This window comes from Nicotiana sylvestris, chromosome 9 (genome assembly GCF_000393655.2).
Source record: "Nicotiana sylvestris chromosome 9, ASM39365v2, whole genome shotgun sequence".
Classification (NCBI taxonomy): Eukaryota; Viridiplantae; Streptophyta; class Magnoliopsida; order Solanales; family Solanaceae; genus Nicotiana; species Nicotiana sylvestris.
Genome location: NC_091065.1, coordinates 19,454,716 through 19,482,348, shown reverse-complemented (window position 1 = coordinate 19,482,348; position 27,633 = coordinate 19,454,716). Strand labels below are relative to the sequence as shown.

At 34.9% G+C, this 27,633-nt stretch overlaps 2 protein-coding genes and 1 pseudogene across 3 annotated transcripts; 2 read left to right on the top strand and 1 right to left on the bottom strand.

The window, feature by feature from the left end:
* Window positions 1–3,015: 3,015 nt before the first annotated feature.
* Window positions 3,016–6,164, bottom strand: LOC104237870 (uncharacterized; annotated as a pseudogene).
* Window positions 6,165–15,116: 8,952 nt separating this feature from the next.
* LOC138868126 (sesquiterpene synthase 14-like) lies at window positions 15,117–17,863 on the top strand. Its single transcript, XM_070156508.1, has 3 exons — window positions 15,117–15,293; window positions 15,748–16,024; window positions 17,687–17,863. Exons 1-3 carry the CDS (start codon window positions 15,180–15,182, stop codon window positions 17,704–17,706), a joined length of 411 nt encoding a protein of 136 aa, XP_070012609.1. The 5' UTR covers window positions 15,117–15,179; the 3' UTR covers window positions 17,707–17,863.
* A 2,561-nt stretch (window positions 17,864–20,424) lies between these two features.
* On the top strand, window positions 20,425–27,319 carry LOC104237867 ((-)-germacrene D synthase-like). Of its 2 annotated transcripts, XM_070156558.1 has the most exons (5): window positions 20,425–20,522; window positions 20,686–20,904; window positions 26,072–26,210; window positions 26,628–26,882; window positions 26,962–27,319. In XM_070156558.1, the coding sequence occupies exons 2-5, from the start codon at window positions 20,804–20,806 to the stop codon at window positions 27,250–27,252; spliced, it is 786 nt and encodes a 261-aa protein (XP_070012659.1). In that variant the 5' UTR covers window positions 20,425–20,522; window positions 20,686–20,803; the 3' UTR covers window positions 27,253–27,319. The 2 variants fall into 2 exon arrangements, with proteins under 2 accessions (XP_070012659.1, XP_070012658.1); XM_070156557.1 differs by lacking the exon at window positions 20,425–20,522 and having other exon boundaries at window positions 20,632–20,904.
* The last annotated feature ends 314 nt before the right edge of the window (window positions 27,320–27,633 follow it).

Here is a 27,633-nt window from a genome sequence, read left to right as displayed (position 1 = left end):
TTGCCCTACCCTCGGGCTAAACTAGTGCTACTGGTTGCACCAATATAACCTGTGGAATCTGATCCACCTGAACCCGCTGCTCTGGGGTACATGCAGCAGAAGTTTGTCCTCCTCCCCGAGCCTGAGATGTGCCAGAAGCAAGGGAAATTAACCCTGCCTGATCCAGAGTACTGAACATGCTCAGGAATTGTGCATGGGTCTCCCAAAGAGCTGATGCAGTAGTAGGCATCTCAGATGCCTACGCTCCGACTGGAGCTGCTGGTGGCACCTCTCTAGTAGATCGTGCAGGTGCTCTGGCTACACCACGTGGATGTCCGCAGCCTCTACCCCGGCCTCTGGCGTCTCTAGTAGGGGAGGCGGGTGCTTGGTCATCCGATCTGGCTGTATGTGTTCTCATTATCTGTGAGAGAATAGAAGATAGAAATTTAGAATTTCAAAGCCAACAATTTTGCACGACAAGGAATCAAAAGAAGTGAAATTTTCCTAATAGTTCCATAGCCTCCTTAAGATAAGTACAAACGTCTTTGTACCGATCCACGAGACTCTACTAAACTAAACATGCTCAGGAATTGTGCATGGATATCCCGAAGAGCTGGTGCAGTAGTTGGCATCTCAGATGCCTGCGTTTCGACTGGAGCTGCTGGTGGCTCCTCTCTGGCAGATCGTGCAGGTGCTCTGGCTACACTACATGGATGTCCTTAGCTTCTACCCCAGCCTCTGGCGGCTCTAGCAGGGGGCGTGTGTGCCTGATCTTCTGATCCAGTTGTACGTGTCCTCACCATCTGTGAGAGAATAGAAGACAGAAATTTAGAATTTCGAAGCCAACAATTTAACACGACAAGGAATCAAAAGAAGTGAAATCTGCCTAACAGTTCCATAGCCTCCTGAATATAAGTACAAACGTATTTATACCGATCCACGAGACTCTATTAAACTTGGTTGTGACTCACAACACCTATGAACCTAGAGCTCTGATACCAACTTGTCATGACCCAATCCTACCTCCTTGAGATATCCTGACGGCACCTAGTCCCAACGAATAGATAAGCCTAACATTGTGGAATTACCCAAAATGAAAGCAAAACCTCAACAACTAATAGCAACAGATATTTAAGTAACTCGTAATAATGTCGCTCGGCATGTACAAAACCAACTCTGGAATATACACAGAATTTCTCCAAGACCCGGACCATCATAAGTCACAAGCTTCAAAGAATTTGTCTAACTGCTCTATACATCAGCATCTGGAAGAAGTAAAGGAGGAACGACATCTTGAAGTCTCTGGAGCAGCAGCAAGAATGCAATTAATAGCGGGGCTGGTAGGAGGTACATGTATCATACGAAACATGTGCAGAAGAGTAGCATGAGTACACCACAACGGTACTCAATAAGTGTCAAGCCTAGCATCGGTCGAGTAGTGACGAGGTCAGGTTAGGGCCCTACTGGTATATATAAATTAATAAGGCAGAATAAAAATATCATAGTGTAATAAGAGACTGAAATTTAACAAAGAGGAATTCACAGAAGAATATCAGTACACTACACAGGAATAAAAACAGGGGATCTCCTGAGATACCATCTCGTAGTTCCAAAAGTAAATGTGTAGGGGGATCTCCCGGGATGCCATTCTGTAGTCCCAAATTAAATATGCAAGGGGATCTCCCAGGATACCGTCCCGTAGTCCCAAAGTATATATGCAGGGGGTCTCCTGGAATACCGTTCTGTAGTCCCAAAGTGAATACATAGTCAAAATAATGAAAATAATCGTTACAACAAGAAATTCTATAGTTTAGATTAAGTACAAGTCAAGGAAAAAGCAGGAAAATCCACTAACACTACAAAAAAATAGCGTTTATCGACGGCTGCATTCCATCTCTAAATCAATGTTTTCAATCGCTAAAGTTGTTTAGCGACGGAATAGCGATGGATTCAAGTTGGTCCCTAAAATTCTCATTGCTAGGCTTATAGAAAAATACCAAACAGTCGCAGAATTAGCGACGAAGTAGCGACGACATATTTTTGTAGCAAAGGTCAGCGAGCGAAATATCCGTCGCTATATAGCTTGTTTCTGTCGCTATTTTGATGTATTTCGCCGCTGCAATACATAATAAAATTCGTCATTTGTTCTTATAGCGACGAAATTTTCCGTCGCTAGCCGTGTTATATCTTATAGTCTCTGCTTTTTGCAACAAATACCTTTTGTCGCCAATTCGTCGCAAGATTTAATTTTACACGATAATTTTAGCTACGGAACGCATCCGTCGCTGATTTATTTTTACTATATTGCTGTTTTTTTTAAAAAAAATTATTTATTATTTTAAATGTACTCTGTTCAAACATATATATAAACTATTAAATACACTTAATAAAAAGTCACTGATATTAATATAAATTCAACAAGGTCCAAAATATATAGCATAATGCATATAACAGTATCATTAAGTACAAAAAATCCACAAGGACGAACAATAATGTCCAAACAAAGTAAGGTAACTATATTAGGCTGGAGAGTTACGGTCATCATCAAAACCCAATGCATGAACCTCATCAATATTAGCAGTAGAAGATGTTGGAACTATAGGTGCTATATTAGTATTTGGATGATGCGAGGGTAAGGAAACTAATTTGCGTACCCGCTCAATGATTACAGGAACTATATGATCTGTCAGTGCACGAATCAATCGTATCACTAACTCATCCAGATTCCCTATCGGTGTTTATTGAGAATTTGGACATGTTGTTGACGATATAGCATCATATCCAAGAGAGCCAAGAAGATTTGGCCCGTAGTAGCATTTTACTTGCGATCCAAGGCCATATACTCTTCTTTTCTTTTCTCCTCCGACGGCTTGTTAATACTCTTTACACTGATCAATATCAGATTGAGTTTGTGTTTGTTGTTGTAATATCTACTGATATTTTTCCTGTAGAAGAGTTAATAAGAACATTCACTTTACAAAATGAAAAAAATAAATGAAAGTAAAGTCAATTAAAAAGTTATCTTACATGTACGATTCAGGATTTCTCAGCAACAAAAGATTTTTCATCATTACCATGAGTATGGACGTGCAAATGCAACTCACTTGGTGTTGGATCTCTACCCTTTTTAACAGCCTATACAAAAATTATTCAATTAAGAAGATAGAGAAACAAAAGGGTATAGTTGTGCAATTAGGAACTAATGGCAGCAATAATACTCTAGGAACAATCCAGATTCTAGTCAGGAATTACAACTATATATGGAACTACATGGAGGACAAGTAACCAATAAAATTATTCCAGGTAGGACAAGTAACCAATGAAACTATATGTGGAACTACATGGCAACTAAAAACAAAATCAGTAGAAATGCCTTACCCACATCACTGATTTGTATGTATTTGTATATTATTCACATACTAATATAAGCTCAAAATACAACTATCTTTAATATTGATTCTGCTTCCTTTTCAATATACGGGACATGCTTATTGCAGCAATGGACACTTCAGCCACATCAGTAGAATGGATACTCACTGAGCTTCTAAGGAACCCTCAAGTAATGAAGAAATTACAAAGAGAGTGACCTTACTTAAACCGAAAATAAAGAACCAAACAAATAAACATCCTACCATGTTAAAAGTTGACTTTCTTGAGTGTTGCATCTCAAATGTATTCCATTTCCAAACATCCTATTCCAAATTATATTCCTACTACTGGGTATGTTCTTGTTGTTGTAACCAACTGCAGACATCTTTAGTATTTCTTCACATAATGTTAGCATATTATCAGTATATTATGAACTGCTGATAGTCGAGAATTGTTTTTTTGTTCTGCCAGCACTCTCACAGTTACACTCTTACACTGATTCATGACATTGCCCCCATGCTCTCCTCCATGACACTGATTCATGACACTTATTGAGAATAGGCAAAAGGAGGAAAGATGAATTATAATGGTAAAAGCAACTACTACATTAAAAAATCTATAAACCTTTTTGGTTCAAAAGACATGCAAAAGATCCTTTATACCGACCTTTTTAGGTGATTTATACTATAATAACCATTTGAGCTACCAACAGCACCCATGAATCACAGCCTAGCAAAAGTTGAAACAAAATGCTCTTTGTTTTCTAGTAGTAATATAGTCTATTATTTATGTCTTCTGCAATTTGGTGGGCCAGCACTAAAGAGAGGCATCCAGGACTCGAGGAGCCAACTTAAGATGCCCTTATTGAAAGAATCCCTTTTTCCAATTTTCAGTTTATAGAGAGAATGAGGAAATGGACAGTCAATGAATTGCATATCCCACTTCCAAGGTATCATTTGGTTTAGTTTGACTTACTTAAAACAACTAGTAATAACCTATTTGAGACAAAGAAGAGTGCTAGTTGGAGAAGCCTGCATTCTCAAAGGGGTATGGCAGATTGCTAATTCTACTATCAATGAGAGGAAAAAGTTATAAATACACTTATAAGTCTCTTGGGATGCTCCCCAACACTGATAAAGCCATATGTATGAGTCCCAGTAGCAATTTTGCTCCCACCACAAAAAGTTGTTGCATTTATTTTTGACTTTTCAACACACTTAGGATCTTTCCGAAGTCTTAACCAACTTTCCCACACATTATTTGGAATAGTGTCTGGTTGCACCATATTTGCTTTTAGTTTGCTAACAAAATCACTGTATCTTTTTGCTGCCCTACGCTCCCATTGGGTCTGCACCGCACTATCAATTGAAGAATCCCAGTAGAAAGCCTTCTGAAATAATTTTATAAAGTAATAACATTAATAAGTTACATATATAAGTTAATATACTTTCAAAATCTAATTGTGATGGATTATACCTTGAATTCTCCAAAATAAAATTTTTGTAACTCATTTGAGATGTTTTTTCAATTGAATCCATTAGGATCAAGTTCATTCTTGAAAGACTTAGTTATAAACTCAGAGCATTCATATAAAGGCTCTAACCTGAACAAATTAGAAGACATTATTTAAAGGAATACAATGTATTAATAACAATATACAAAAAGTAATAGTACAAGTATGGACTAACCCAGTAGGAGAAATAGTAATAAGTGTTCGCGGTCGGCGGGTATTGCTACACTCAGTTTCGCCTATTATGTTGATTTGAGAAGATGTACCCTCGCCTATTGTGTTGCTCTGATTAGGGGTATTTGGAGATGGTTCCAAATTAATAGTTGGGGTACTACCATGGCCTGATGTTTGAATAGGTGGCATACTACTAGGACCTAATGTTTGAACTTAATTGATGTGATCCGGTCCACCTGAGGAACTCGTACCACTTTGTTGAGGATTGATTGTAGGAATGAGAAAAGTAGGCATATTTTCACGAGTAGCAAAATTACCCCTAACTGAAGATTTACCTACACGGCCTGCGCTACCTCGACCTCTACCTCGAGGCATATTTCCAATTGCTCCTTTTCTTGGCCTGCAATGGGATGCTCCAATATAACTTGAGCAGTATAGTCTCTGAAAATTCAAACAAGCAGAAGCTAAGTTACAAAACAATTCAAGCAAAAACCATTTATCCGACCAACTGATGTGAAAAACGTATGAGTAAGTAACATGTCGCATTGAGAAGCGGATGAATGATTAAGAGGTCCAAATTCACAGTTTTGGCTATACATCAAGAGGATCTAGTTCTCCATCTCGATGTAGTTCGAAATGAGACTACTGAAGCTTTGTATAGCAGCATATTGAAAGTGAATCTCAATTTATCCCATAAATTCCATCAAAGGAGCAGTTGCATTTAAAACTCAGTTAGTATTTTAATTTTACAAGTTTGTCAGATTTCATAAATTAGATCCCTTGCTTTGTCAAGTGATAGTGTAACGTATCAACGCATAGAAGCTAAGTTAAACTCTTATATTTGAACTAACATAAGCTACCAAACTCCATTGCAGGCACCTGAAGAGATCAAGGTAATGATCAAGGAAACAATAACAAAAATAAGCACAGAATCTGGGAAAGAACTAAAAGAACTAGCACGTTCAATAAAAACAATGACTTCTCTCTTGTCGGCTAATAAACAAGTCTCAAACGTCAAAACAGCAGTCAAGAACCTGAAATCACTTGTCATATCAGGTTTCTGGGAAGATATTAACTTACTAGAAGTCATACCAGTGGCTGCAGTTGCATCAATACTAACCGATATCGTCATTTGTGTCAAACAAATTGCTGATTCTATTAATAAGCTTGCTTCTTTAGCTCATTTTAGCAGCAAAGAAACAAAGGTAGATTCATTAAAAGAATCCAGTATTAAAGCAACACAAAGCAGAAAAATACATGCTTCTCAATATGTTGTTATTACTATTCAGTAAAATGACTAAGCCTTTCCTTGTCTAAAATATCACGTACTTTCATGTAATGACAACCAGTTTAAACACATGAGCCAACGGAGGAAGTAACTCTCTGAATATATTGTTGAATTTGATAACTTCTTTAGACCAAAATACAACGATCTTGGCTCCAATTAATTCTGAATTTAGATAGATTAATCAGGTAACACTATTAAGTTGATAATAAATATTATTCTACTGCTACAAAAAAGAGTCAGACTAATGTAAAAAGAGGCACAACACAACGTAAGCTAGAAGAGTACTATACCATTAAGATTAATACAAAAGTGATATTCGATTCGATTCTCTATAGATTATACTACAAAATAGATACATGACTTATAACATACCACACAGATTACTAGAAAAATAAAATTCAAAAAAAATATAGTAGTGCATTATCAACACACTAGTCATCATCTGTTTCTTCTTCAAACTCTTCCTCATCATCCTCCTTATTTTCATCCTCAGTTTCACACTCGTCTTCTGAAGATTCTTCTTCGAACTCTGGATTCTCTATCAATAGTTCATCATTAATGGGTTCAACCATTTCAATTACATCCCCATTTGGATCATGTAATATTATATTCTCATCAGTGGTGAAATTCATATCTATCAAATGGACTTTAACTTCTTCAACTTGGAATGGAAGAGTCGGTTCTGGAGTTGATGTTATTGCCTCATCAGGAAGTTCAATAACATCCCGAGGTTTAACTTTCAAAACAGCTACCCAATCATCCTTGTCCTTTTTCGTGCTAGGATAAGGCACATAACACACTTGAGTTGCTTGCATCGCAAGAATAAAAGGTTCGTACTTGTTAAAACGATGGTGATGGTTCACATCGACTAGTTTGTACTGGTTGTGCTCTTTGACACCAACATTCACAGTTGGATCAAACCATTCACACTTGAATAACACAGTTTGCTTTAAAGGTTCTTCGTGGTATTCCAATTGTATAATCTCTTGTATCTGTCCATAATAGTCACCAATATTTGTATCCGAGATACAAACTCCACTATTAATTATTGATCTTGCACTACCATGACATTCCGTGTGAAATTTGTATCCATTAACAAAATACACCGGATAACATTTTGCGCTTATTAATGGTCCATGAGCAAGACTACGCAAGAATTGGTTCTCAATATGGTTGCATCGAACCTATTTCAAAAAAATTATAAGACTTGGTTTAATATAACAAGCAAATTTAAGTACATAATTGATTAAAAAATAATGATTTTTATAGTCTTACATATTCTTTGAACCATATAGCAAAACACGTTTCGAGACTCTCATTTATTTGATCCTGAGATTGGTTGGGGAATTCTTCTTGCAACCGTTATATGTACATACTTCATTGCAACAAAATAAGTTAAATACATACTCAAAATATATGGATATAATTATTATTATTAAAAAATAATACCTTACAAATGGCTCAACCTCTACACAATGTAGTAGAATATAAGTTTGGGCTGCCTTGATTTCTTCGAGGACAAACTTCTCTTTTTTCCTTCTCCCCATAGTCGGCCTGGATGGGTGAATATTGATAAATTTCCTTCAAGATCTTCCATAACACCACCATCATCATTACGGGCCACATTATGATTATGTGTCATGACATGAAGTTCAAAATAATGAGAAAACAATTGTGTTGATTCCATCATCAAGTATGCTTCGCAAATTGAACCCTCGACACTAGCTTTATTCCCTATCATTTTTTTAAGAGTTCGAAGGTACCTATACAAGTAAATGGATAGACCATTAAATTCATAAAGTCATGTGTATCATATTTGTCACAATAAGAGCATAAAAAGTTCATAACCTCTCAAAAGGATACATCCATCTATATTGTACAGGTCCAACAATCCTTGCTTCATATGGCAGGTTTACAGGCACATGGTCCATTGAGTTAAAGAATCCAGGAGGAAATATATGCTCCAACTTACACAAGATCTGTGGGATGTCTGCCTCTAATCTCTCCATGTCCACCACTCGAAGAACAGTCGAGGTGAGATCCTTAAAAAATAAGCTCAATTCCGTAAGTGCTTGCCACACGTTACTAGAAAGTAGCTCACGAAAGGAAATAGGCATTAATCGTTGCATGAACACATGGTAATCATGACTTTTCATACCAAATAATTTAGACATGTCTGTGTCTAGGCACCGACTCAAATTCGAAACATACCCATCTGGAAACTTCACATTTTCCAACCAATTGAACAAGGAAATTTTTTGAATCTTCTCTATTGTATATGCAGCTTTGGGATAGCTTCCATCAATAGGATTCTTTGCTAATTGCGGTCGATCGCAATAGTTTACCATATCTTCATGTGCCTTTGGATTGGCTTTTATTTTGCCATCAACGTTAAGAATTGTGTTAAATACATTATCAAAGATGTTCTTCTCAATATGCATGACATCGAGATTATGGTGGATCATGTTAGAGCTCCAATAAGGCAAATACCAAAAGATGCTTCTCTTTTTCCATCCATAAAACCTACAAATTCTCCCATTAACTTCTTCTGCATCTAGATCAGTTACATTTCTCAGTCCCAACTCACAAATTTGCTTCAAGATTTCCTCTCATGTTCTAAGGGGTGGTGGTAGCCTTCTGACAGTCTGACCTTTATGAAAGTTTTTACGATCTCTCCTAAATGGATGATTTTGGTCAAGAATTTTCCCACCATGACGTAATCTGAAGGATTGTGCTTCCTCCATACAATAAGGACATCCTAAGTTACCGGCAGTACTCCATCCAGATAACATAGAATATGCTGGAAAGTCATTGATTGTCCACATCAAAGCGGTCCTTAATTGAAAATTTTATTTTTTTGAGATGTCAAATGCTTCTATATCCGTCTCCCACAACAAGGTTAATTCCTTTATTAAAGGTTGTAGATAAATATCAATTTTTTGTTTATGGTTGTTTGGCCCTGGAACAATGACAGTTAAGAACATGTACACCTCTTTCATACACATCCCTGGAGGCAAATTGTATGGAGTGACAATCACTGGCCATGATGAGTATTTCCTCCCTGAATGACCAAAGGGTTGAAAACCATCAGTACATAATCCAAACCTCACATTTCTTGGTTCAGCAGCAAAAAAGGGATGAGTTTTATTGAAATGCTTCCAAGCCTTAGAGTCTTATAGATGACGCATTACGCCCTCCTCTTGTATGTGCTCATGATGCCATTTCATATCAGCGGTTGTAGCATGACATGCATATAATCTCCGCAATCTAGGAATCAAAGGAAAATAATACATTTTTTTGTAAGGGATTAATTTCCTCTTACGAGAACCGACACAACGTTTGTACCTCTGGTGGCCACAAAACATGCAATATGTGAGGTCCTCATCTTCACCCCAATACAACATACATCCAGAATTACAACAATCAATCTTTTCAACTAGCAAACCCAAGCTACGCACTAGCTTCTTGGTCTCGTAATAGTTATCAAGCATTGTGTTATCTTCTGGTAAAGCCTCTTTCATCAATTGCATCATTTGGTTATAACCTCTTTGTGATAAAGTATATATTTAGCATCCTAGAAATCACTGTGAGTTGAGAGAGGGAAGAACCAGGGTATAATTTTGCATCAGCGGCCTGTAACAAATCATAAAACCTTTGGCACTCAAGATTTGGCTCCTCCTCCATTGAAGGATTAGGCTCTGCCGGCATTGAAGGTTCATAAGAATGAGACAACTCAGGTTCAGTATTATTATACGACTGCCAGCTCAAACCATGGCCAAAATTAGGTCCAGCTGCATCCAAGACCATTTGTCGATATGGATTCTCATATCCAGATTCAGGTTGAGCGCCACCATGCAAATCACCACTAGAAGACATCTCACCGGTCACATTTTTTTCTCCTTGATACTTCCAAAGAAAATAGTTCTCAACAAATCCATATTGATAAATGTGTAATTTAACAGTTTCAGCATCCAAGTATTTAATGTTGTGACATTTTTTACATGGACATCTAACATTGTCATCACTCATGCGATTGCGCTGAGAACAAGCAAACTGGGGAAATTTGTTCACACCAGTTATGAAACTTGAATTAATAACCCCTCGGTCGTCCAACCTTTTGAACATCCAATCACGCTCTAGATTGTCCATGTTCCTATTTAATATTAAAATAAACAAGATCTTAGAGTTCTTTATTTAATAAGACATCAGAATGCTTTCTAAAAAGAATAACAAATTGACATTAGAATAAGATGAGAATACTAATACCACAATCTTGGAATGAAAACAAATCTTGGAATGCTCAGTTCCTTTCTTTGAACAAAATAAGAACCTCAAATACACAAATGAAATGATATATATTGAGGATTATATAAGTCAAAAATGATACTAATTACAATGCCCCAAAATGTAATTTATAATTATTAAATTAAACCAATGCAATAGAAAAAGCACAATCAACAGAACAAGGACATGAGAAATCACCAGACCCTGAAATGCCTTTTGGATCAAGCAAGAAGACTAATAAAAACTGAATCTTTATGAGAACTTTTACCACATAAATTCTTGTCGACCTGCAAAGAAAATTTTCAAACAAAGGGAAAATAAATTAGTGTATAGCAAATGCAAAAGTAGGACAAAAATCTTCACAATTCAAAACTAAAAGGACAGTATTTGTTTCCACAATCCAAAATTTATCTGATTTTTATTCCCTTTAAATTTTCAGATTCAACTAATCTTTTCAGTTCATTTTCTTATAGGTGGGCTTCATGCTAGAGTTACTATAAAGGGGGTTGACTTTCTATATTCTTGTGAGAGTGATCTGCCTTCCAGCCCCTATATTAAAAAAATAAAAGGTTGAAGTGGAAGCACTAGTAATACAAGGACCAAAGATGACAACTGTAATGAGCCAAGTGAAGAAGCTGGAGGTTTCTGTTTTACTCTTGGGTCAGAAAAAGCCCTCTTCTCTACTTACCTGGTACTGAATATATATTCTCCATTCACATTTAGTAAGAAAAATTACAATCAGAAAAGTACTAATTTTTAATTTTAAACTCTTCATTTTTTACATGATGGACTTTTCCTTTAATTTTGCAACTCTACCACTACAGTCAGTGTGGGCCGAGCAGTGAAGAGGAATTTGTGGAACAATGCATTAACATATTGGATTGATTGATAATTGGAGTAAGGAAGCAAATCAAAGGCATGGAAGGATTCCTTATAAGCACTAGATGGCAGAAAATTTGAAGGACAAAACAAGTAGAAGCCAGTAAAATATGCGAAAGCTGACAAAGCATGTTATCAAAGATAAAAACAGAATATAACTGTTAGCCTAAGTAAAATCTCTTTATGCAAATGAAGATCAGCACTACAAAAAATCATGTTTTCTGGTCAGATAATAATGTATAAGACTATATTTTGACACAATAAGTAAAATCTAAGAGTCTAATTTCTCTGTCGGTACAGGTTTAATAGTATACAACCTTCTCTCGAACTTCAAGTCTTTTTCAGATGCATATCTAGTTTAGTTGAAATATCAAACACGAGGAATCCAATTTTTGATAATCCAATGTGTAATAAAAATAGGTGGAGTAGGAAAATTGGTTCATACGCAAGTAGTTTACAAGGAAATTTCTAAGAGGGACCAGGGAAGTCCAGGGACATTTCAAAGCAACTATTAAATGCCAAACTGAAAAATGAAAAATCATTGGAATCATTTTCTTCTAATAAAGTTGTAAAAATTCGGTCGAATAATGATGAGAATAGTACATTGGATTTACTTCCATCGCTGCATGTACTCATATCTAATTCAACAAGTATGAGGCCTATTCACATTGTATCTATCAATGGAAAATAAGGGTATAAACTTACCATTTTTTTTTAAATTAGGAAGAAATAAAAAGGGGAAAGCGGATGCAGACCTGGATGCTCAAGAAGAACCCAACAGATTTTGTATGTCTTTCTGTAGAATGAGAAGGAAGAGAAATCACAAAGAAGCTTACCCTTTGGCCTGAGAATCTTACGGAGCAGCAACATACGACTTCGAATTTCAGAGTTATGCAGCAAAAATCTTGCAATTTTGATCTAATTTTCATACAATAATCCTAGATTCACGCCCGATTTTTGTATTTAAAGAAAAAAAAATCACATTGTTGAAGGAGTGAAGGAGTCTGATAGAGAGGAGAGAAAGTGAGTTGTTGCCCTAATTGTTCGAATAATCTGTCTTTTGACCAAGTTAGTTTTATTTTTTAGACGGAATTTTTGCGATGACAATAGCGATGGATCAAATTTTGTCGCTAATAATAACTAATGAAAATTTACTTTAATGGAACTAGATATTAGCAACGGAAATAGCGACGGACCAAATTTCTGTTGCTACTATCATCTAATGAAGCTTTATTTTAAGGAAACTAGCGACGAAATTTTTTATCGCAATCAACTTTGGAATGTCTTGATAACTAAAATGAATGCAGTGACGGATTTTTTAACGTTAAATCCGTTGCTAGATTTTAATACTTTTTGTCGCTGCACTTTCATCGCTAATTTTGTAGGTAAAATAAAGGCGCTCATATTTAGCGCCAATTTTAGCAACGAATATTGGTTTTTGTCTCTATTCCGTCGCTATTTTTAATACAATTCTTTTTGTAGCTTATTTGGAGACAAGTTACAAAATTTGTCGCTAATCCGTCATTATGTAGCTACGGAATATCTCTTGTCGCTAAATTCCGTCACTAAACACTATTTTTTTGTAGTGTAAGCATGATGTACAGAGTTCAAATAAGCATTTAAGGCATGTAGATATAATATTCTAGGCTAAACAGGATAACTACACATGCTGGTATAACTCAATTAACAAGAAATAGTTTATTACTCAGTAAAAATCAGATTTTACAACAAATAGCCCATGTACACACTAGTCACCTCACGTACACGACGCTCACATATCACAAGAGTACCAAATCCTAAGGGGAGTTCCCCCACACAAGGTTAGGCAAGATACTTACCTCGAACATAGCTTAATCAATCGGTAACATTACTTTTCACGATTATCCGACTCCGAATGGCCCAAATCTAGCCAAAAGGAATTACATACCATAAATATTACTATAAAAATATAATCTAATTAATGAAATCAAAGCTTAAGAAAGAAATTAGAAAACAGCCCCAAAAAGTCGACCTGGGCTCACGTCTCAGAATCTGGTAAAAGTCATAAAATATAAACATCCATTCACTCACGAATTCACTCGTACCAAAACTATCCAAATTCGATGTCAAAATCCCAATCAAAACTAAAAAACTTAGTTGAAGAACTTCTCCCATTTTTTCAAATTTTTTAACCCAAATCCGAAATTAAAGGATGGAATTAATGATAGATTAGTGGGATATAACCAAAAAAAATTGTAGAATCATTACCCAATCGATATCTCTGAAAATCACTCAAAATCCCATCCAAATTCGAGCTCTCTATCTCAAGTTTTGATAAAAATAGCCAAACCCTCATTTTGAAATGTTTATTACAGCCCAGGTATTCCTCCTTTACGAATGTGAAGGTCACTCAACTTGACTCTACGCGAACACGGGATAAACATCGTGAACGCGTAGGCAAAAGGGACCGGGGACCCAGTTGGCCAATTCCTCTACGCGAACGCGGGACTTCTATCACAAACACGTAGACCAACTACCTCAGCACTTCGCGAATGCGGGACCCCCATCGCGAACGCGAAGCACAAAATCTCACCTTCCTCCATTCCTCTTCGTGAACGTGGGACTCCCCTCGCGAACGCGAAGAAGGAAACCATAACTGGAGAACACCGGAAAATCTACAATCTTTCCTAAGTCCAAGATGATCTGTTAACCACCCAAAATCAACCCGAGGCCTCCGGGACCTCAACCAAACATACCTACCAGTCCTAAAACACCATACGAACTTAATCGAGAATTCAAAACACATCAAACAACAACAAAATACAAATCATCCTCCAATCCAAACTCAATAAACTTTGAAACTTCAAACTTCTACAACGTATGCCGAAACCTATCAAACCACGTCCGATTGGCCTCAAATTTTGAACACAAGTCACATTCAACATTACGGAACTACTCCAATTTCCGGAATCAGAATCCGACCCCGATATCAAAAAGTACACTTCCGGTCAAACACCCTAAAAATTCGACTTTCGCCATTTCAAGCATAATTCAACTACAGACCTCCAAAATACAATCTCGACACGCCTCTAAGTCCAAAATCACCCAACAGAGCTAATGGAATCGACGAAACTCCATTCTGGAGTCGTCTTCACATAGTTCCGATTACAGTCAAAATCCTAGAACTTAAGGTTCTGTTTTAGAGAGTAAGTGTCCCAAATCACTCCGAACCCCCAACCAAAACCTCACGGCAAGTCACATAAGCAGAAAAAAGATACGGGGAGAAGAGTAAATAGGGGATCGGGGCTATTTCTCTCAAAATGACATGCCGGGTCGTTAGAAATACAAATACATCAGTTTTGAATAAATATTAAATAAAGAGAGATTATATCTTAAAATATAAATAAGGGTAAAACAGTCAAAAACTACTCCTATTTAATATTTTCTTAAGGGGCATGTAAAATAGAAACACGACAGATAATTTGAAACGGATGGAGTAACTAATATGCTACAATCCATTAAAATTCATTGATATTGTCAAAACCCTTATAATATCAATTAAGAAGCTGAAAAATGTGGGAGAATTTAATTGAATTGGCCCCATGCAAGAAAGCAAATCCTCCACTATAAATAACTACATAATCAGAAGCAAATGTAGAAGTGTTTTATCAGTTTTGAGTAGATATTTGTCCTTGTATCCTTTCATCCAAAAAGACGATGGATTTCAGCAAAGGCATGCCGGTTGGAGTTCATGAAGTCTCTCGTCCTTCTGCAAATTACCATCGAAGCATTTGGGGAGACTATTTCCTTGATTGTGTTTCTGATTCCATGGTAATTTGCTGTAATATATTTTATAGATTGTCATATAAAATTGCTACAGACGGTCAATTACTTATTGTTGTAAATCAACTTAGGTAGTTAAAACATTTATGCACCACTCACGTAAGTAAAACTAGATGTGAAAATATTACAAAAAATGGATTAGAGGCATGTAAGGGGAAGCTTGGTCGTCAGAATAATATTTAGTAGAACTTTGCACAAATATTCAGTTGGCAACACTGTTTACTTTTTCTAATCATTATACATATATTAAACATTGATTATACATTATTATACACATTAGAAATGAAGTATACATATATTATATATCTGCATGCTATTTTTAGTTTTGTTAGATGAGCGGCTTTTTGTGTTATTTACCATTTGCGCCATGACTAAATTCTTCTTCTATTATTTCTTCCTCTGTTACTGATGAATCCACCCTCTTCAACATGTTTCCTTCCAGATTATTAATCCTCCGGAATGGAAACAAGTTCAAGACTTGAAAGAAGAAGTGAGGAAGATGCTAATGGCAGTCCATGACACGTCTTCAGAAAAGGTCGAGTTGATTGATAAAATCCAACGCTTAGGAGTATCGTACCATTTTGAAGAGGAAATTGAGGCATCACTACAAAGGATGTACGAAGCCTACCGTGAATGCAACAACAAATATGGGGATGACCTTTATCTTGTTGCCCTTGTTTTTCGTTTACTAAGACAACAAGGCCATTTTGTATCTTGTGGTAAGTGACTAATAGCCTTTTTCGCCAAGTTACAACAATCAGTTTAGTGTTTTATTTTTTTTAAAAGTGCGTTTTTCAAAAGTATTTTTCTGTAAGAAGCAGTTTATGTTTGGCTAATTAATTCGAAAAGCACTTTTGAGCAGCAATTAGTATTTGACCAATCTTTTAAAAATTGATTCTAAGTATATTTTTCTCAAACGTACTTTTTAAAAAGTGCTATCGAAGAGAAACTACTTTTTTCTGCTTCTCCAAAACTGATTCTGCTTCTCTTCAAAAGCACTTTTTTCTTTCAAAAGCTTGGTCAAACACTTCAATTTTCGGTAAAAGCATTTTTAACTATAAAAAAATACTTTTGGCCCAAAAACTCTTGGCCAAACATACTATAACCATGTTCTCAACTTCATCATTCAGAATTATTTAAATTAATATTATTGAATTATAAGTAATGAATTGTAGTCTTCGTATATAGAGTCCATTACTTAAATGATCACTGAACTATCGAAAATTATGGATTAAAGTCACTTTTCTTTTATTTGCAACAAGAAAAGTCATTCAACTATCATTATTGCACTCTGATGATTACTCAATCGAATTTCTTAATATTTTAGGTGAAAAAAACTGATTTGGCAATCTACATGGACTTTTTATATTTTTTTCACGTAAAATAATTATCATCCAAACAAAAATTAATCCAACTTGAACATTAAAGGTAATACCACCCGAAGTAAACTTTTACTCCTAAATACGTTCAAAAACTCTTGGACCTATTATTATTTTATATCACTCTTTTCTTCTAGGCTTGAATCATCGGACTTTGTAACACATCGTACTAATAAAATCAGTTACTGTTTTTCCTTATTTTTTTTTCATTTGCTTAATCTTACATTATACTTTATTTATTGCAGTCCCATCCTATTTTTAAAAGAAATATTGTCTTACTCCTTTTATGTAGAAACATCATGTTGCTCTCCCTCATACCCATTAGTATTTTAAGGAGAAAAAAAAAAAGAGAATAAGAGATACAATATTTGAACCAAAACCATATTGAGGGAATCAAATGAGTCACGAATACTCTTACTTTATAAATGGTATTAATTGGACTATGATATACCAGGTAACTAAATAACTTCTCTTATTAAGTAACTATTTTTTAATGCTGAAAGGTTCAATATTTGATTAGAGAAACCTTGAAAAGTTCATCTGCTTGAGAGAAGAAGATGATAGTTTTATAAAAAAGTAATGGGTACAAGGGTTTTGGAAGAGAAATACGTTTAGGAGTAAGGTCTATTTCTGGTGGGTTTACTTTTAATGGATCAGGTTAGATTTATTTTTTGTTTGGGTGATAATTATTTATGTGGACAAAAATATAAAAAGTCCATGTGGACTGTCATGTCAGTTTTTTCCATCAGAAATATTAAAAAGTTCGATTGAGTAATTATTAGTGTGCAATATAAATAGTTGTATGACTTTCTTATTACAATAGAAAAAAAAATGACTTTGCTCCAAAGTTTCCAAGAGTAATCATACCAATAATGAACTATTTATGTACATGATCTTTGACTATATAATCTTCATATGTTGAACTATAGTCTTTAATGTGTGGCTTAGTGTCCATTATTCTTCACATGGTTTCGGAGCTAAATTAATATATCTTTGGCATAGGGCGGCTATACAATATTTGATCACCCATACTATATTACTCTACGGTCTAGATGTTCAACCATGAGCGTGCAAGGGGAGGAAAGTATCCGACATCATTAAAAATATTAATTGTAGCCCGCCTATATGTGTCCGAATATATCATATACTCCCTCCTTTCGTGTCTTTCTTTTTCACGTCCCTTAAGAAATATTAATTAGAAAAAAAAACTATTATTTCCTTATTTATGTCTTAAGATAAAATTTCTATTTATTGAATATTTATTCTATTTATGTATTATCTTCATCTTCAAGAATAATTATTACTAAGGGTAAAAAAGAAAAAAAATCAATTCTATCTTGAACTTCTAAAATAACAAATAATTTGAGACAACTATTTTTAATAACCATGACTATTAATATGAGACAGAGGAGTAGTATTTAAGGTTCAATTTGGTCCAAAATTGGTTTTCTTAAGAGAAATGAGGGAATGTGGTTTAGATTAAGAAGTATGTCGGGAAATTATGTTTCCTTGTGAATTGTTAATTAGAAATAGTACTCGTAAAAATTGCACGGGGGCGTCCTATTTGGTCGCCCCCATTTAACCTATACCCATTTTTTTAAAATTTTTTAACTTGTACCCAATTTTTAAACAATTTCAAAAATTGTCCTATTTGGTCTCCTCCTCCTTCTCCTTCTCCTCCTTAAAGTTATATCCGCCTCTTCTTTCTCAAACTTCTCCTTCTCCCTTTTCTCCAAAAAATCTGTTACGGCTATGTATAAGTTTGACTATAGTTAAAACCACTAATACATCTCTGTACAAAACTGCCAGAAATCTAGGCTTCTCGTGTTACTTTTCTAGTGTAACTTGTTTTCTTCGTCAGTGTGAACTCTTATCTGGATGAGTAAGAAGCAGAAAACTGTTGAGGATGTACCTTGTGGTAACATTGTTGCCTTGGTTGGTCTGGACCAGTTTATTAACAAAAAGCAACATTGACGAATGAAAAAGAAGTCGATGCCCATCCAATCATAACAATAAATTGAAACCCCCAGCAGATTTTGGATACCATTCGTTTTCCCATACTAATAGTGTTGTATATTTTCTTGTCCAGTCATTTCTTATCTTCCACGCACTCATGGATAACACTGTTGAGTTACAGCTATGCAGTTGCAGTCTTGGAACTTTAGCTCTTCGCCAGTTAAACAAACAAAAACTTCAGCTCTAGAGCGGAAGCTTACAAACAAAAACTTCAGCTCTAGAGCTGAAGTTCGATAGTTAAAAAAAATAAAAACTTCTTCTCTAGAGCTGAAGCTTACAAACAAAAACTTCGCCAGTTACAAACAAAAACTTTAGCTCTAAAGCTGAAGTTTGACAGTTACAAAACAAAAACTTCAGCTCTAGAGTTGAACTTCAGGCCCGGCTACTAGAATGTTGAAGTTTTGCGCGACTGTCTTTGCTACTTCAGCCCCTTATGCTGAAGTTATGCGAAAAAGCGGGTACGCTTGCAATATTTTTTGCAAAGCGGGCACAAGTAGTGGGTATAGATGCAAATGCCCCATATTACTCTCTCTATTTTAATGTATATGATTTTTTTTCTTTTTAGTCTGTCCAAAACAGAATGATTTATTTATAAATTTAGAATAATTTAACTTTAAACTTCTCATTATATTCTTACTGAGATAATGTGTAGTCACACCAATATTTATGGTTTGTTTTAGACCATAAGTTTTCAAAAGCGTTTCTTTTATTCTTAAATTTTATGCTTAGTCAAACAACATTATATAAATTGGGAGGGAGAAAATATACATTTTGTTTTTATGTACATTGTTATATACGTAAATAATTATTGCGATTTAAATCTGAAAATTGTTGCAACAGCTTATATAAACAGTTGCACTAGCCTCGCTATAATATCCTCACACAAGCATTGCAATAACTAATACCCTATTGCAACGGTTATAGAATTGTTGCGTTAAAACCGCTACATTAGCCTTATTGCAACGATGAAGAATGAGACGGGCGCGAAACGATTGCAATAAAGCTGTTGCGACGGATTTTCTGTAATATGGCAGAGGTTTTATGATCGTTGCCATAGGTCTAATTTATAGTAATAAGTATGACAGGAACAGAGGTGGAGCTAGGATTTGAACTTTATGGAATCTTTTTAAATTACTGGATTGTAATTAATAATTTGTATATATTCATTATATTTTTTAGTACAAATAAAGGGTTTGAACAAAAATTATTGGGTTCAACCAAACCCGCAAACAACATTGTGGCTCCACCCCTGAACAGGAAGGGCAAAGTATTTTTATTCTATCGTTTAGTTCTTTCAGATTTAATCTTGCGAGTACATTTATAAATTATGTGACACTATTAATTCATTTTTTTTCCTAATTTATTTTATTATACATCATATCTAAGACTGTAGGAGTTTCATTTCATATCGGTTAATAGATTTTTGAATGGTTAATATGGTGTAAACAGATGTGTTCAAAAAGTTCAAGGACAAAGAAAGAAATTTTGACAAGGCATTGACGAGTAACGTGCCAGCAATGGTAAGTTTGTATGAAGCTGCACATATGCGAGTCCATGGAGAGGATATTCTCGAGGAAGCCTTAGTCTTCATATCAAATCATCTAAAACCAATGATTCCTATCTTGAGTGATTCCTTTAGGGTACAAGTAATGCATGCCCTAAATCAGCCAATCCATATGAGCTTTCCTAGGGTAGAAGCAAGGAAATTCCTAGCTACGTACCAAAGTTATGACACAAAGAATGAACTATTATTGGAATTTGCAAAGTTGGATTTTAACTTGTTGCAAAAGGTGCATAGGAAGGAGCTAAGTTCTATTACAAGGTACATAATTATTATTTTTTTATGAAAAAATGTTGGACAATATAATACACTCGCTATTTGATCAGGACACAATCACTATATTTAAATTGAAAATATAAAATATTTTTACCTCGCAATAGTATATTGCTTTTTATTTATTTATCAGAATTTACTTTGGATTTAGGTGGTGGAAAGATTTGGATATTGTAACCAAATGTCCTTTTGCATGAGATCGATTAGTAGAGAGCTATTCTTGGGCATTGGGAGTGTATTTCGAGCCAAAATTTGCTATTGCAAGAAGAATGCTCGCTAAAGTAATCGCCTTGGCTACCATTATCGATGACATCTACGATGCGTATGGATCTTACGATGAACATATGTGTTTTACAGAGGCACTTGAGAGGTTTGCTAAATTCTTCACAATTTGTCCCTACTTTTTTCTACTTTCAATATAGTACTCCTCTCCATCTCTTTCTTTTGTTCTAAAAACATATACGATTTGGTTTCTATATTGTGTGCTTTACGCCCTTTTGAAACTTTCAAAATGAAATTACAACGAAAAAAGCTTCCCAACCTAGTAGAAATCTTCATGGCAGTGATTTTCGATGGAAGACATCGACTGTGATGCCATGGACATGGGGTTGTCCCGCCATTTTCATTTTCTGTCGTTTTTTATCGTTGGTTCATTTCTGGCCAATGCTCGCTCTGGCGGACCCAAGTGGTAGTTAGCTGGTTCAACTGAACCCGCTTCACCCAAAAATAATACTGTGTATATGTATAAATTATGATTAAAAGCTGTGTAAATTTTATATAAATATTTATTTGAACCCACTTGACAACTACTATTTTACGACTAAAGTTTATATTTCTAAGATTGAACCCGCTTGCAAAAAATCCTGGGTCCGCCACTGCTCGCTCACGATCGGAGGTAAATGTAGCCTAGTTATACTAGTGTATACTAATCGAATATTCAATGTATATATTAAACACACTTGAGTATACGAACAGTATATGTCGTATACACTTATGAAAGGTATAATCAGTGTATACTGTATACGCAAACTAAGTATATACCTAGAATAAACTGTGAGTATACATCGAGATGCACTGTACGTTCAGGTAGCCTTCAACATAGTGCTTGATAACCAAAAACTTTACTTTTTGGTGACGTATAGCAAGATTGATTCGTTGAAGGAGTGGAAGAGAGGAAATCCGAAAAGGGTATCAAATCTAAGTGTTGCCGATTTATCATTTTACATATTTTCATATTTTTCAAATCCATTATGGTGGGTATGGCTGTCCAACGGGACGGGACGGGACGATATTTAAACGGGATGGTAGTGGGACGGAACAAACGGGACGAAACGTTCGTCCTATCCCGTCCCGCTAACAAACGGGATTGGACGGGATAAGACGGGACGGAACGGGACGGGACAGGACGAGTTCGTGGGCCTTAAGTGTATTTTTTTTTAAAAAAAAAACGTCTGGTTTTTTTAAAATTACTATGTTTTTAAAGTTTGCAACGGCTAGATTTTTGACTTATTTAATAAACTTAAATGTACTATGTTAAAATGAAAATTAGAAAACTAAGTAAAGAATTATAAAATATTAAAACAAAAGACTTGTAATAAAATATTCTAGTAATTATAAATTTATAATAGAGTTATAAGTTATTTAATATAATTTCAAAGTATTAACTATTAAGTAACTAAGACAATTCATAAATAAAATTCAACGCTTAGAGTCTTTTATTTTATTAATAGAACTTTCAAATTTCAAATACAAATAATTCATTTAAAGAGCACCTAATCTATGCAGCCACCTTCTAGGAAGGGTTCTGTTTGAACTAGGCCTCTTAGTAGCCAATTATAAATTATCATACTAATATTTGTAAGCTCCTATATAGCTTCTTTGTAACTTATCAATAATATCTCTCGGACATTCTGCTAGAATTGGCAATGTTGATTGATGTTCCATGAGCTCCATGCCGTCATCGCTCCTAGTGGTCAGTATCTCATTGTATTTTTTTCTTCCCTAATGGTTAATTTTTAAAAACCAAGATTTCTTCTTTCTGAATTAATTCAATCTCTGAATAATACGGAAATCTCTAGACTGTCCTCCGCTAATGAATGTCTATGATCTCCAATTTGAAATCTTGCCGCGCTAAAAGCACTCTCCGATGCTACTGATGATGCTTGAATAGCCAGGATATCTCGGGCCATAATTGAAAGTGTTGGAAAAGCCTTGCCATGCTCCATCTACCATGACAAAAGTTGTTCCTTGCCTTCTTCGTCTTTAATATTTGTCAATTCTTGATTAAGATAAGAATCAAGTTCATCATCAATAGTGGAATCAAAACATGTTATATCATCCATATCTTCCCATAAAACTTCTGCTCTAGACTTAGAAGTAGAAGGAGCAGTTTCACAACCAGTTGTATCCATAGATTTATATTTATCAAACATTGATCTAGCATAAGAATATATGCTAGCTTGGCAGTTTTCGAGAGATGGTTGTTCATTTTCTTGAACTTCTAAATTCTCATAAATTTTATGAACAAGTCTCTTTGCACCTCTTAGATTTAAATATGGGTTAAGTAGAGTAGAAATTAAATAAACTTCGGGAATAGGGAAAAAATACTTTTTAAATTTTAAAATCATTTCTTTAGTAGCCGGTGCATAAGTTAGATTTGTTATATACTTACCGAATACAACAAAAATTTCACAAATATACCATAATATTTGTGTAACAGTAGGATAATATATACCGGAAAATTATTTTGTAGCATAATAAAAATTGTCTAAAAATTTAGTAAGCTATCTGATCTCATCCCAATCAGAATCAACAATTTGATCAACTGGGTGAGCATTATGCATATTAATTTGGATAGGCACCCGATAATCATAAGTAAGTTTAAGCATTTCATAAGTAGAATTCCACCTAGTACAAATATCTTTTGGAACTTTTCTAAATGGAAGGTTAGCACTAGCACATTGTTGAGCAAATTCACGAATTCTACTTTGTTTATGAGTACGAAAAATATAGCCACAAGCATGTTGTATTTTACTACAAGCATCAGAAAATAAATTAAGACCATCTTTTACAACCAAGTTAAAAATATGGCATGCACATCTAACATGAAAAATTATTGGATTAATTGGACAAAGTCTAGATTTTAAGCTATTTGTTGTGGTTGTGTTACCAGAAGCATTATCTAAGGTGATAGTTAAAACTTTATTAATGAGTCCATAAAAATGAAGTATTTTTAGAACAGTAGTTGCAATATATGCTCCATTGTGTTTTGAATCAACAAATTTATAACCAATAATACATTTTTGCAAGTTCCAATGATGATCAACCCAATGACATGTAATAGTTAAATAATCACAACCATTAGGACTCGGCCTATATCGGATGTGATAGACACTTTACAATCTAAGTGAAAACATACACAACGCATATACTGAAGATATTCGGTTTGAAATTTAAAAACATCATTTCTAATCGTGGTCTTAGGAAAACTTTGAAAAGCATGGTTATAAGTTTCTTGTACATAATGCACAAAAGCAGGGTGAGAAGGGAAAGTAAAAGGTAAGGCACAAACAACCACCATTTTTACTAAGTTCTTACGATCTCTATCTTTGTTATATTTGCGTAAAACATGACCATAAGCAGGGTCAAGTTGTTGTTGAATTTGATTAGAACCAGATCCACTAGGAGTGTCAGTAGTGATGGTAGGATCTATAATTTTTCCGGCTTCTATGTTAGCTTGTATCCATAAAGATTTGTGATCCCTTAATAAGTGTCTACTCAAACCTCCCGTCCCATCACTTGTTGTGTGTGCAAATACTTGCTTATATTTTTTTACATATAGCACAATGATTGATTTTATCATGTTTAAAAAATTTACATACAAGTGATGTTTTGGGACGTTCAGCCTTAGGCTTACCCCTTACAGGAGGTACAGGGGGTACGCTCCAGACTGAGATTGACTCTGAGTTGGAGCTTGTGTTGCGGGACTAGTGGGTGTTTCATCTAATTCTTCTTCCTCATTTTCTTCATCCTCAAAAAAAATATCATTGTCAAATTGTCTTTGTAATGTTTCATGATCTAATTGTTCTCCGACATGAACATAATAAAATGTGAGGGGTTGGAAAATGAAGTTTCATCAGCATGAGTCATTTCATCAATGCTTTCTAATTCTAGGTCTAGGAGAAGGGTTAGGATTAGGATTACTACTACTTTCACCTTTACTATTTTTTTTTACTGCTTCTTTTTTAAATACCAAATATATTTTTAGGTGCCATAATTTAAATACGAAATTAAATTAAAAAAGCTAACACAAATATTAAACACACAAATGAAATACGAAAATATAACACGTAAAGTAAACACAAAAACTAAGCACTAAAATGATACGCAAAAATTATATATTAAAATTAGGAGATGGAACGAGTGCACCGTGATTAAATATTGAAACTTGAAGAAATTGCCCAAAATATTGCTCCAAATACTTGACGAATTAATTTGAAGCTTGAAAGTTGCTCCAAAAAATTTGCCCAAATATTTGAAAGTTGAAACTTAAAAGTTATCACTTGATACTTCGTAGTTGATAATTGATACTTGATAGTAACAAAATTGAGAGAATAATATAGAATATTAGAATGTAAGAGATTTGAGAGAGAAGATTGATTTTTTGTGGGAAAAAATGAAGAAGAATGGGGGATATTTATAGTAGAAAATACGGCCAAAGTGTAATTTAATAAACTTAGGGATTATATTAAAAGTTTGAGGGGGTAGGGGTGTTTCGGGGAGGGGGGGGTAGGGGCTGTTTGGACCGTTGGCAACGTCTATTTTTGCAATTTAAGCCATTGCCCAATGACTAATTTTTACAATAAAAAAAAGCTGGCGGGACGAGACGCGGGACGGGACAGGACGGGACAAACGGGACGAAATAGTTGTCCCGTCCCATTCCGTGTCCCGCTTAACATTGGCTCATCCCATTTAACTTGAAGCGGGACGGGACGGGGCGGGACGAGACGACCAGTCCCGTTGGATAGCCATAATGGTGGGTGGAGATTGGGGTGGGTGAGGCTGGTCGTTGGGTGGGTTTTTTTGTTTATATTTAAAATATTTACTTTATTCTTAATGATTTTACGGACAACAAGTTTTAAAGTCTTTTTTTAATTTCTTTCTTAAACTCTGTATCATGTCAAATACTACCCATATATTAGGTCATCTGATTGTTTGATTTTGTTTCTAAATAAGAAAAACTGACATTCTTTATGTGATTGACTAAAATAATGAGTGTCACGTATTGGAAGGGAGGGAGGAGTAGATAAAGAATTACATTTAGAAAGGAGGGGCATATTGCCTAACGAGGAAATACCATCACAGCCATTTACAATGTTTAAATTAAGAAAATATTCTTTTTAATTTTCTTATGTGTTAAAAATAAATTTCTTACGTATAAAAGTAAATTTTTCATGTGTTAAAAAAAAGGATAAGGTCATATTATTTCTGTTAATTTTATACTGCTCAAATTGACCAATAAGATTCTTGACAAGCAGATGGGACGTTAGTGCCATCGATGAATTGCCGCCATACATGAAATCCTGTTATCTTGCCATTCTTGGTGTTTATGCTGAAATGGAGGAGGAATTGGCCAAGAGAGGAGAATCTTACCGGGTTGACTACGCTAAAAATGAGGTCATATCTATTTAATTACAATTTGTATTACTACGTTCATATAACTATTTCAATGTTTCTTTTTGGATTAAATATACTTCATTTCCTGAATTTGAAAATTGCTTAACGAAACATAAAAAGAGAAAATTCTTGGTTAAGAGCACCAGTGTACAAATTAAGTGAGGAGAGATATATGATCTCACTTCTGCTGGATTAAGAATAATAAAATATTAACCTTACAAATGAAAAAGATAAAGACAAAAGAAAGTAACTGAATGTAATTTCCTATGATTTGTATAAAATCCCTAATTTCTTCCTATTCCTTGTACCCCCAAACCCCTCAACCCTCCCCCCCCCCCCAAATAAAATAGTTGATGAGCTATTCCTGAGTGACTCTTTAAGGACATAGTGACTAAATATTTTAGACTTGTAATCCAGATGAAAAAGTTGACTAGGGCATATTTTGAGGAGGCAAAGTGGTCTCATTCAGCTTCTTATATCCTAACTTTTGAAGAGTACATGAAGGTTGCACTTGATTCTAGTGGTTACATGATGGCTGCAACAACTTCTTTAGTAGGCATAGGTGATAATTTGATAAACAAGAATGTCATGGATTGGGTAACACATGAATCTTTAATTGTTCAAGCTTCAACAGTAATTGCCAGACTGATGGATGACATGGCTGGACATGAAGTAAGAATGTGTTATGCTAGTTAAACTAGTTTCCAATAACTTTTTACAGCTGCTTTTCTAAGTGAATACATTTTTGTAGTTTGAACAGGAAAGAGGACATGAACCTTCAGCAGTGGAGTGCTACATGAAGCAGCATGGAACATCAAAAGAAGAGGTGCTTTTGGAGCTTCAAAAATTAGTAAGTAATGCATGGAAAGAGGTAAACAGACAATGTCTGTATCCAAGAGAAGTACCAATGCTTATTCTCATGCGAGTTCTTAATCTTGCACGCGTGATAGAACTCCTTTACAAAGATGGAGAGGCATTTACACATTCCACTACCAAGCTCAAAAACATCATTACTTCAATATTGGTTGATCCTGTTCCATAATGTAACCATGTTAGGGTCATCTGATATTATCATTTATACCTATAGATTATACTCTGATTATACATGATTACCTATAAATTATATATATATATATTATACATCCGTCGATTATTTTTAGTTTAATTGGTTGGATGTGCAGCTATTTAGGTTAATTCTTCTTATACTACGCTATACACTAGACCTACTTATTTACTAGTAAATTTGTACGCGTTCATTGCCAACATCAACGCTAAATGAAAATTTACATAGATTGAAGCGGAAGAATCTATTTTTCTAGTCAACTCAAATTGATTTTTTCTATACATAAATGTAATATTTGACAACAAAACTAATGTCCTAAAAGGTTTTAAGTAGACGTTGTCTTATAGAAATTGCAAACCT

Bases quoted from the DNA above. Each gene is read 5' to 3' on its own strand.
- LOC138868126 (XM_070156508.1), top strand. From the start codon at position 15,180: ATGGATTTCAGCAAAGGCATGCCGGTTGGAGTTCATGAAGTCTCTCGT. The intron at 15,294-15,747 runs GTAATTTGCTGT...GTTTCCTTCCAG, and splicing joins ATTGTGTTTCTGATTCCATG to ATTATTAATCCTCCGGAATG. The intron at 16,025-17,686 runs GTAAGTGACTAA...TCTTTGGCATAG, and splicing joins AGGCCATTTTGTATCTTGTG to GGCGGCTATACAATATTTGA.
- LOC104237867 (XM_070156558.1), top strand. From the start codon at position 20,804: ATGCTCGCTAAAGTAATCGCCTTGGCTACCATTATCGATGACATCTAC. The intron at 20,905-26,071 runs GTTTGCTAAATT...CTTGACAAGCAG, and splicing joins TTTACAGAGGCACTTGAGAG to ATGGGACGTTAGTGCCATCG. The intron at 26,211-26,627 runs GTCATATCTATT...CTTGTAATCCAG, and splicing joins TTGACTACGCTAAAAATGAG to ATGAAAAAGTTGACTAGGGC.